At 39.4% G+C, this 12,035-nt stretch overlaps 1 protein-coding gene across 1 annotated transcript in view; it reads left to right on the top strand.

Annotated features, from left to right (window-relative positions):
• cntnap2a (contactin associated protein 2a) overlaps positions 1–12,035 on the top strand; it is a 533,013-nt gene that overhangs the window by 477,606 nt on the left and 43,372 nt on the right. The window contains exon 19 of the mRNA XM_074693022.1: positions 7,108–7,326. Coding sequence (XP_074549123.1) covers positions 7,108–7,326 — 219 coding nt within the window. The remainder of the gene's footprint in view (positions 1–7,107; positions 7,327–12,035) is intronic.

Below are 12,035 nucleotides of genomic sequence, written 5' to 3'. Positions count from 1 at the left end.
TTGCCCCACAGCACACATTTAGACACACACTCACACAACGCCTTGCGTCCACACAAACACACGCTCACACACACACTTACTCACATAATCTCTGCCCTGTCGCTGGTGCAAAAACTGTATCTGCTGCAATCCAGTCAGGGCATGAAATGACTAGCATTAGGCCGGAATAGCATAGCCGAGCTATTGCAGGAGCTCAAAGCACAAACACACACTTACAGAAACACACACATGACCTTGTGGAAGACACACATTATGAGGGCCTTAGCAGACTCAGGTGGACGCTTTTCTCTCTTTGAATCTTAATCGACAGAAGGAGGCGTGGACACATTTGAGAGGCAGCACTGAAGATGTATTCAGAAGCATGTGGACTTGGCTGGTAACAGGATTGAGGACTGACAGAAAGGTCCCCCGAACACAGAAATGCTGGATGCTCTGGGTGCTCTGAAGCTCAGTTGAGAGAGTGTATTTACCATGTTTGGAGTCCCTAAGAGGCTGTAATTTCAGTCCAAGTCCTGCCCAAAGGCTATCAATATTTTCAGGCAGGGATTGAGCTGAGAAATAAACTTTCCTGCTGGAGACTTGAGCCAAAGTAATATGAGTGACTTTTGATGTAAACAGCATGGTCTTAACAGTTTAAGTTAAGAGGGGGTATTACCCCTAAGACCCCCTCACCAGTCTTTTACAATTTATACATTGTTGGTAGGGCTGAACAGTTTTGGAAAAATAATCTAATTTCAATTTTTTCGAACCAAGGACATTTATCTTCTGCATTATTCACTATACAGAAGCACAAAGTCATTCTACAGTATGACCAACATAACAAAGGATACTGTCAACAAATAAACATTTCTTTCCTGCAATCTTTGATTAAAAAGAAAAAGAAACACTGTAAAATTTTGCTGACCACCAGTTGTCAGTTAGAGTTACAAAATATACAGTCCCTAAGAGGCTGTAATTTCAGTCCAAGTCCTGCCCAAAGGCTATCAATATTTTCAGGCAGGGATTGAGCTGAGAAATAAACTTTCCTGCTGGAGACTTGAGCCAAAGTAATATGAGTGACTTTTGATGTAAACAGCATGGTCTTAACAGTTTAAGTTAAGAGGGGGTATTACCCCTAAGACCCCCTCACCAGTCTTTTACAATTTATACATTGTTGGTAGGGCTGAACAGTTTTGGAAAAATAATCTAATTTCAATTTTTTCGAACCAAGGACATTTATCTTCTGCATTATTCACTATACAGAAGCACAAAGTCATTCTACAGTATGACCAACATAACAAAGGATACTGTCAACAAATAAACATTTCTTTCCTGCAATCTTTGATTAAAAAGAAAAAGAAACACTGTAAAATTTTGCTGACCACCAGTTGTCAGTTAGAGTTACAAAATATACAAAACAAAGTGAACAAGGGGTATTATGGAAGACGATAAGGCCCACTAGAAAAAAAAAGAAAAGAAAAACAAGGTCCAAATTTCAGAGTTCTGACTTTAATCTCAGAATTCTGACTTCAGTCTTAGAAATCTTACTTTTTTCTCATTAAAAAAAAGTAATATAAAAAAATTCACTTTTTTTTTTTTTTAATGGCCCCAATCCTCTTCCGCAGAATTCTGACTTTAATCTTAAAATTCTAAAAACAGTAGATTGACTTTCGCATGTTTTGAGGAAGAACAAAAACAGTTGACTGTTTTTCCTCCAAGTCTGTGTACAGGAAACTGTTTTTTTGTTTGTTTTGCATTTTGAGAATTGCATTTCATCATATTGCAATGTCAGTTTCAATTTGATTAATTGTTCAGCCCTAATTGTTAGTTTGTTAAATCTGTATAGTCTGCTCCAGTCTATTACACTTACCTAGTGTTGATATTTTAAATTTATATAGCCTGCTCTAATTTATCACACTTATTTAATTTGACTATATTATTGTTAAAGTTAGCTTAGTGTGTTGCACTGTGTACTGTCTTTCACTGCACTACTCTTTACTTCTCACTTGATGTATGCTGCAACACAATAATTCCCCCCCTAGGGATTAATAAAGTCGTATCTTAATTTCAAATAGGAATGTAAAGTAACAATGCTGGGTGTTCATACTTAACATGTACAGATTTTCAAACCACGTCATAGTAACATGTTTTAAAATTCCCCACATCTGTCTGTTCCAAAAATAGCACAAGATGTTAGCGAGACCTTAATAAGACTTGCTGGAATGATGAAGTCATCACATAAAAATCTCTAACTGGTTCAAGTTTCAGGGGCAGGTCTTAGGCCCCGTTTACATGACGCCGAAAACGGTCAATTCCGTAAACATTTTGTTGCGTTTTGGCCTTCCATTTAGATGAGACCACGTTGCGTTTTCAGTGAAAACGCAATCTTTTGAAAACGCTCCCCAGAGTGGAAAGATCTGAATCCGCTCCTCCATCCAGCCTTGTGTAAACACAGAGCGGAGCGTTTCAGGGTGAAACGCTGACGTCACCGCATGCGCACTCGCAGTTTCAGGTGAAGGCTGCGTGCGCAGCCACATTTCCAGTTGAGCCATTCCGGTCCAGTAGGTGGCGGTAATGCGCGTCATGGTTGGGTTGCCGACCGTCTCACACAGCAAAACAGCAGAAAAAGAAAGAACAGAAGAAGTGACTTGTCCTCCTGGAGTCGTATGAACGCGGATCATTTTCACGCCGTCCTCATGTAAACGTGGGTGGCTTTTGGAAACACAAAGGAAGAATCGTTGCGGGAGTCTCCCTGTAAATGGGGCCTTAAACACCAAAATCTGCCCATAGCTCCTCCCCCTTACAGATCCTCTTGACAACTGGCCAATCAGAGGGAAGGGGTTTTGTGGGGCAGGAGCCTTGAAGAGACAACAGCTGAAACAAAGCATTTCAGACAGAGGCTGTAATAAGAGTTTTCTTAACACCAGGGTGGGAAAATAGGAATTTTATAATTATATAGCCTAAAAAGAGTCTGCTTTGTGGGTCAGATGATTCACAGGTCCCACCACAGTCTATTTCCTCTTTTCTATTTTGCATTTTATTACAATAAGGAATTGCATCCTCAGTTCACACTGAAAAGTAAGTTCTTAACTTTCTATAATTTGCTTTCATCAGTGTTTATCTTCAACAGCAGCAGGCTACAGTACAGTACTCTCTGTCTGGCTTGCTCTCAATTGTAGTTTTCCACCATAAAGAGGCCAAACTGTCCCAGCAGCCCTAGGAGTGAAAAATGATGAGCTAAAGGCTAGCAAGGCAACTGAGACAGACAACAGAGGGTTGAATTAGAAAACAGAAAGAGACAGAAGAGATAACACTCTGCCTGCCATCTAATATAGATAAAAAACAAAAATGAAACTTCACATCAGACAAACACATACCCACACAAACACACACACCCACACACAAAGCACAATCTCTTTCACTATTTATCAGCGTTTGTTTGCACCAAGGCATAATTTAGAACTTGGCTCTTTCAGCCTTCATATCAAAAGATTAATAGAAAAACAAATGGCAAAAATAAAAATCTCTGCTGCGTTTTTCTCCAGGCCAATATGCAAGTATGTCTTTCTCTCTCTCTCTCTCTCTCACACACACACACATTTTCACATCTGCACACACATTAGCACTTCCGACATCTTTCACAGCGGAGCAAATAGATGAGACAAGCTCTGTGCTCTGAGGGCACTCTAGTTTTCATTCCCGCCCGTGGACGGGGTATAAAAAAGGAAGTTGCAGGGCATCAATCTCACTGCTAAAACAACACACAAATTAACTGATGCGTACACACAGTTTTGCAGTACCTTTGTTTCTATTTGCGTGTTCTGATATATGTTCGGTTTTCCTTCAGCGTTAAAAATAAGTGATGTGGCTCCTCCCTGCCCTGCAGACCTGCACTTTGCATACAGGCATCATCAATCCAGTGTACTAAAGCCTGTCAGAGGGCTTATACTCTGAGTCTCTGTGTGTGCATGCATCTATTTGTCTGTGCGATGCTGTGCATTGTGGGTAATTTGATGTTAAGGCACTTTTTTTTAGATTTATTTATAATGAGTTAATGCACTCAGCAAAAGTAGAAATGATTTCTGATGCTTTTTACGTCTCATCTAAAGTAGTAACGCTAATGTGCATAAGAGGGGGATCAAGGAAGAAGGTAAAGAAAGAAGGAATAATGGAAGAGAGGGTAAAGTGACTGATAACACTGATAGGGGATTGGTAAGTGAAAGCCTGAGAGCAAGCGGTAAATGAAGAGACGATGAACAAACAATGAAGGGAGTTAAACAGGGAAGAGAGGAGAGCCCCGAGAGAGGATGGGTGAGAAGAGACAAGTAATGAAAGAATGAGAAACCACAAAAACAAAGGAAGCAACGTGAGAGAAAAGGAAAGAATGAAAAAATAGAGAAGGAAAAGAAACAGAAGAGGGATGTATGAGCTGGAGAATAAGAGGAATTAGAAGAATGGATGGAAAAAAGATAATTATAAAAAAAGCAATGAAAAGGATAAAAAAGGCCACACATATTGATTGGAATAAGGGAATGAGAGAAAGTTCATTTCCCCATTGACCACCATGTGAAATAATCTACTTTAATATCTGAGCCTAATGAAGCCATAATGAAGCAGTAACGTATAGAGCTCTGAAGTGGTTCTTTATCATCTCTATGACTGCAGCACGCTGCTGCCAATAACCACCATATGTCAGCGCACAGGATATATAGCCTCACACTGCGGCCTCACACAGCCGAAGCAAACATTAAGAAGAGAGACACATTGGGTTTTAATTTGACAGCTGCAAATTGTATCTGCAGCAGCATAGAAATAGTTCCCTTTTTGTCTTGTTTCTTTTGTTTCATTCCTCCAACAGGTCAAGGAAAATCAATTTATTTGAGATTTCACAGAAACAAGCCAGACATGACTCAACAACACAAAAAGGGTTTTTTTCCTACAAAAGAACAGAAATAACTGATTAAGATTGCCAATCCAACACTTTTTCATCAGTGCTTGAGATCAAACCCAAAACTTTAGGAGCTGCTCAAACTATTGGGATTCGTAAAATGGTTCAAAGAATTTTAGCATGACACTACCCTTAAAACCATCCAACTCTATGTAAAGTAATTTTTGAAGATGATCAAAGAGAGGGTTTTGTGCTATTATTAGGCCTTATACTGTTACTCTGGTATATTGTTGTAGTCTTTCATGATCTGCTGCTCAAGAAAATCCAACGTGTCATCAATCAGTTAGGAGTTCCTTAATCCTTGACTTCATCCTTTTAGAAAATCTCATGAAGGTTTTGTGAAGTTCTCATGCTAATTGTAGGATGCTAATTTTTGAGATGTTTACAGATTCAGAGATTTCTCGTGTTGTGGTGTGATAACCTGCAGACAACTCAAAAAAAAAAAAAAAAAAAAAGATTAGTCCGTCTGAAATGCCTCATTTTAGCAGCTGTCTCTTTAAGGCTTCCTGCTCCATAAATCCCCTTCTCTCTGATTGGCCAGCCCTGATCAGGTTTTTGCCTGGGACAGCACCAAAACGTTTCAATGAATACTGATTTTCTTTGCAAGTTGGACAGTGTGCAAGCGTTAACCTTTGCACACTTTTAGTGTTAAAATCCAGCATTGTTGCTTTACATATATTTTTTAAATAAAGGATAGAATGATACCCCTTCTTTAAAGTAAAGTTTGGTCAATTTTTATTACATGTTAAACGGATACATGATTTGATGACAAACTGCACTTATTTGAAGATAGATTTTAAAAAGTACGTTCTAAAACCACTGAGAAAAATTGATTTGTGTTGAGCTGATGCATCTGCTGAGAAGAGGCACAAACAGTGACCCACAACTAAGCCTGAGGGATGACCAGAGGAGACCGCTCTAAGGGCCTGAGTGAGTTGGTGCATAGATAATTTAATGGTCTGATAAATAAAAGAGGGATTATCCATAAAATGACACAAAACAAGTCATAAAGTAACAAAAAAGAAAACAAGTAATAAGACGTAACCACAAGAGTCCCTCCAGTTACTTCCAGTCTCAAAGCACAACCTCACACAAACCGTGTGTTGAGCTCTGCAGGACTGTTGGGCCTCTGTTACAACTCATTTGTGATGCAAAGCACACCAAGGTGTAATTGTTCGGCAAAGTTGTTGTTGTCGTTGTTGCTGCTGGAGCAGCTATCGGAGTACATAAGGGATGCATAACAGAGGCAGGGTAGGAGCACTTTAGAGGTCTGTGCCGGCAGGACAGAGGCTGTGCACGTATAAGTGTGTGTGCGTGTGTGTGTGAGAGAGAGACTCCTGCTGATTGTGTACACATTGTTCCTCCTGTGCTTCCTCAACACTATAATGAAATGTGAAATCATACAATGGGACACTGGTATAACCCCACTGTGGGGTTCACTGTAAATGCACAAGGACACAGACACTCACTGTGACTTTTTTTAACACATGCACTGTCAAGGATCACTGTTGCTGGCAGTGTTGTTACATACCATTAGACAGCAGCACCTGCAAATGTAGCAAAAAACATCAGATTTAAAAAGTTTTGACTTATCTCGGCAATAAAATGTAAAACACTGCCCCCTGTTGGTCTTTGACGATATCAGACTTCTAAAAATAGAATTGCAAAAAAAAAAAAAAAAGTTTAGCCATCCTAAATTTCCCATAAAGCATCCCAGACACACACACGTTTTTTTCCTTCCCTTTTTTTTAAAAAATTTCAACACACCATCATTTATCTACACATGTTCCTCTTTTTCCTTTCCTACTCTGGTACTTTCTCCAATCTCACTAAATCATCAAGTTTTCAAAGAAGTTTTAAAAGAAAACCTACAATATGCATTACAGTATGTCATGCCAAAGCAGCAGTTCCTGGCGTCTATCGACTGTCTGCAAGATGAGTCCTGTCCAGACCTGTGAGCAGTAGTGTATTGCAAAGCTGAAATCTATACAAGCCAAAATGAGTGGCCTTGAAATAAATGAGCCATTAGATTAGAAAATGGAGGCATATTTACCTGCAGAGTGGACTATGACGGAGCTGAAAGTTTTATGGGCTTAGAAAGCTGTGTTGTCTTTTTTGTAATGTATAATAAAAGACTCCTGTTGGTGAGTTTTTTGCTCTTTCTCACCCTCATTTCCCAGCTCCAAAAGTCATCTCCTTCTCCTTTGATGTTGGAAACGGACCTGTGGAGCTCACAGTCCATTCAGACACGCCGCTAAATGACGACCAATGGCATCGCGTCATGGCAGAGCGGAACGTGAAGGAGGCGGTCCTCCAGCTGGATCAGACGTATCGGGCGTCTCAGCTGGCTCCAGCGCAGGGACACACGCGGCTAGAGCTGTTCAGCCAACTTTACGTGGGTAAGTGAGACACACCTCATTCAAACAACTTCTACGTCTAAGGCTGACTAATTAACACCTGTTTGGACCACACACTGAACATCTGATTTCTGCTTTGTATGTAAAAGGCACTCACAGAAACAAATTAACCATAGTTATGAGCACTTTTGTATGGAGGGCACACACTTAAATACACATCATCTTTGTAAATCATCAGTGACTAAATTAGAAAATTGTAATTTGTGCCGTCCTGTCTACGTGGTTCTGATTGTTTCAGAAGTTATTAGATGTAAAAGCCTTTATTCAAAATCACCCAGTTCTCTCTTAAGAGGCTTCAGCCCAGCTTAGCCACAGCTACTGCTAATTAATTTAATGTTAATCCAGCCCACACACACATACACACATACAGGGGTTGAACTTTTGTAAGGAACCTACAAATGAGGACACGCACACGTCCTCAGAAACTCATCCGTGTAAGTGATCAGAGTTTTAATAAAGTTGAAACTCTCAGCTGCCTGTGAGGGCGTGTGACTAAAGCTAACTTAGTAAAGAGGTCAATTCTTTGATACTTTAATACTTTGGCTCAGCTTTATATTTCTTTGGATTAAGAAAGTATTACTGCAAAGGAGGATATCAACCTTCTGACTTTCCCTTTCCCACACACACACTCTTTATCAACTATCAAGCGCTTATTATCACGCCAATTATACTTAGGTTTAATTTAAGACGAATGGTTTGTCCTCTATAGCTTCACAAAAAGTCCTCTGGCTCATCATAAGTTCAAATTGCAGAAGATCTACCCACTTTTCTCCCTTTGCTTTCACTTTTCCATCTCTTTCTCCCTTTTGTGCTGAGCCGCCAATACTCTCTAAACTCAGGGGTTGAAATAGTTTCAGGGATTTGCGGATAGACGGAAAAGTGCTGAGGCGGATCACGGACTTCCTACTGTCTCATGGAGGGAAAAAAAAAATCTGCCCAAAGGAGATTGTTCCAAATTCCAATCAGGCGTCCCGATGTGATAGCCTCCCCCTCCCTGATCCCCGTTTATAATATAATTTCATCGTCTCATCACTTTTGCTGATTCAAACGCTGCTGAAACATCCCCACCTTATCATGTTCCAATTTGCCTCCGAGTGTATTTGTGCTTTCATTTAGTGGGATGGAAAGGGGCGAGAAAGGCTTCGTCATTGTGTGACTCGCGGCCATGGAAGAGGGGACATAATGGCTTCCAGATAGCAACTCAGGTCACCTCTTTGCATGCCTGAATTCTGACTCTACAGTCAAATGAAAACAGTCGGAGGGACTCGGGCTGGCTGTGTGTGACAAATATAGAGCCCTGTTAGACCTAAACCATCAAACTAATCTGTTTTTATAAATATGAATCACAATCTAACCTTAAAAAAGGAAAACGGGCTCTGAAATGTCATTGTTTCAGATTTCAGAATCCTCACTTTTAATTTGTATCTGGAAAAAACTGGATAAAAAATTTACAAAATTAAAACTTTTCTAATGAAATAACATTTAATGTGGTGGCAGCTTCTCATATCTGGTCTCTTATCCTGTCCTAATCCTCATTTTTTGATGAGTAACAGTTTGACCCATGGGATGTGAACTGTTAGTAAGAAAAAAGTAAAAAGGAAGTGGTTTATATTTTGCCCTCTGACATCCAGAATAGATAGAGATCTGTGAGTGTTTGATCCATAGATTTTGAAAGAGCAGGGAGATCCTCGCAGGCATCAAGATTTTGTCTGAACTCTCTGCTGATTCTTCCCTGTAACATCCTCTGCCACTTCACACACCTCCTCTGTGTGGTATTGATTTAGCTGTTAGACTGAGTTCAGGTAGAAAAAAAATCCAATTGTGAATTTTGATAATGATATAAATGACTGTTTTTAGGATTTCACATAGGCGCACAGCAGGGGAGTACAACAAACAGGGGGCTTCACTTTGCTGCTCTCATATCCGTCTCTGTATCATCTCCTTCTCCCTTTCTCGATCAATATGCTCCTCATCAAGCATTTGATTGCTTTAGTGTTTACTGCACAGTGGCTCATTTGCTCTAATGGCCCCGAGAGTAAATGTTATACCATCAGCCTGCTGTCATTTACCTCACACTGTTAACTTTTAACTCTGCGATTCACTTCATACATGCACATAACCATCAGTCTTGTCACATTTTATTTACCTCGTGACACCATCTGTTCTTTTGATTTCCCTCTTGATTAATGTTTACTCACACACTTTTTTTATGATTTTGCATGTTCGGCTTGATTTTCTCATGGTTGGATTGTTCTGTTTATTTTGCCTCTTCTCCATGGACCGTCATCTTGCTTGTTTCTACTCACTGCATGTGTCCGACACAGGGAAGCCGGCTTCGCTCACCTGCCAAGACAGTAGGTAACATTTAATTAATACAATCAAAAACATTTAAACTCAAAATGATTCCAACCCCTTTGCAAATTAGGTTTATTAGCAAAAGTTACAAACTTTCTGCTGTTTGCAATAAAAAATGATAGAAGGATCATTTAAGTAGCTCAACACAACTAACGTGTTTTTCTTACCTTTAATGGCTGTAGCAGGCTTTAAATTATTCACACCCTTAGACATCTTTGGTACTTAGTAGAGAACCTCTTTCTTCTGTTATGAACTGCTATGAATGTTGTGCATTTACAGACACCAGCCTCTGGCAGCATTCCTTAGGAATCTTCATCCATTCCTCATTAGTGAAGGCATTCGATTCATTTATATTCTTGCGTTTGTATGCCAAAACTGCCTTCCTCAAATCCTATGTAAATCTTTCTATGAGATTCAAGTCAGGTGACTGTGGTGGCCATGCTGGAATATTTAGTCTTCTCTCAAACTAAACCTTGATGTTTGCTTTCTCCTGCAAGTACGGCACTAAATTTCCTCCTGGGATTTCCTGAAATTTGATTGAGTCCATCTTGTGCACCACATGTTACAATGTTCCCAGAGGAGCAGTGCAGCCCCAGAGCATCATAGAGCCACTGCCATGCTTCATTGTGTTCTTTTCAACAAAATGGATTGAGACTGTTCAACGCAGCCATTTGGTGGTTTGTCAATCCCACTTAAAATCTACAAGTTTCAAGAATGTTTTTTATTACGTGTGACTCAATGGGTTATAGAAGAAGATTGAGAATGAAAACAAAAAACACAATAATACTCATTTGATTTTCATTTCTGAATTTCACTTTGGGGATTTATAATGCACAATCTATTCTAATCTTTTCTATTCTATTCTATTGTATCTGGTCTAATCCTGTTTTAATTCTCATTTTTTCATTAATCAAAAGTGAACTATTAAAGAGAATAAGGCAGTATAAGAGAGTCAAATATATTTGCTTATCAAAAGTTGCATTTTGGTTGAAATGACAGTAAACATAAATATTAGTTGTACTGAGCTTTAAATTTTTTGTTGTTTTTGTTTTTGATCTTTTTTTGATTTTTTTTTTTGTTTGTTTGTTTGTTTTTGCTGTTGATTTTTGCAAACAGAAGCGGGAGCTTTAAACTCATGAAGAGTTGGTATTAGTCAACTGGTAATAACAGTCATGCGGAATTTGCCTCAAGATTTTTCTTGGAAACTAAGTTACAGAAAATCTTAAGATGTTGGTGCATGAGGCCTGATTTTCTTTAACTTGAAGCCATGTTTTCATGTGATACTGTCTGCCAGATAAGTTTCATTTTTCTTGAGATATCTCTCACCAGAAACCCGGAGAGTCATTGTGCTTAACAACATTCAACATAATAACATTTTAGACCTTGTTACAACCTCTTACCTTGGACATTTTGTTGTTTTCAAACATCACAACCCAAAAGTCAGTCACCTCCTCATGTGTGCTGCTCAACAACCTCAGCACAGCACAGCTTTGTTGATTCTACAGTTGCAGGCCATTAGCGGTAAACGTAAAGCCATGGTAAATCTTTTACAATCTAACAGCTCATACTCTAACAGCGCTCTTCTTTAAATTATACATTTGCACACAGGTGCTTGGAAGAACTGTAGACTCAGGCTTACTGCAATCTACGAGTACATTTTCCATGCATGGATCCATCAGAAGCAAACACATTATAGACCTTTAAGAGAGATACTTGAAAAGGAAATATAGCTGTAAACCAGCAGATATAAAGCACTGGGCTGGTAAAATGGGATTCATATGATAATATCAGTCCCCTGGAATTGCTGCAGGGTGAGGAAGGCTTTGAAACAGCGTTTAGACCATATGAATCAAACATGTTCGTCTCAAGCCAATACAAACAGCTTCCTGCAGTAATAATCAGAGAGTGGGTAAACACTGCTTTGGCCATCTCTGTGGTGTTAAACATCAAACAAAGAAACAGAGAGATAGAGCAGAGCACCACTCTATTAACCTACTTATACAACTTTAATGGGGGAAAACACGCAGCAGTTGTGGGAAATATATCCACTCACTTACATCAGGCTTCAGAGAAGGTTCACAAACATGCACACTGTATCCTTTCCCTTTACTCTGCACCACATTAAGTGTGTAGCATTATTATTCATTAGTTTATCATTATAGAGTGATGTATAAAACACACATCCCTGCATACACACTGGAGGTCAAAATGCCACCTCTTATAGACGTCATTCTAATTAGGCAGATGCATATGTGGTGTTGGTATCCAAGTGCCCTGTGCTCTATATATGTCCTAATGAGTGTAAAATGCATCTTCATTAGCACATCATGAAGACC

The sequence above is a fragment of the Halichoeres trimaculatus genome, unplaced genomic scaffold (assembly GCF_033239565.1).
Source record: "Halichoeres trimaculatus isolate MK-OKI-2021-1 unplaced genomic scaffold, fHalTri1.1 fHalTri1_scaffold_18, whole genome shotgun sequence".
NCBI classification, from domain to species: Eukaryota; Metazoa; Chordata; class Actinopteri; order Labriformes; family Labridae; genus Halichoeres; species Halichoeres trimaculatus.
Note: the sequence above shows the minus strand (reverse complement) of the source record. Positions and strands in the feature narration are given on the sequence as shown.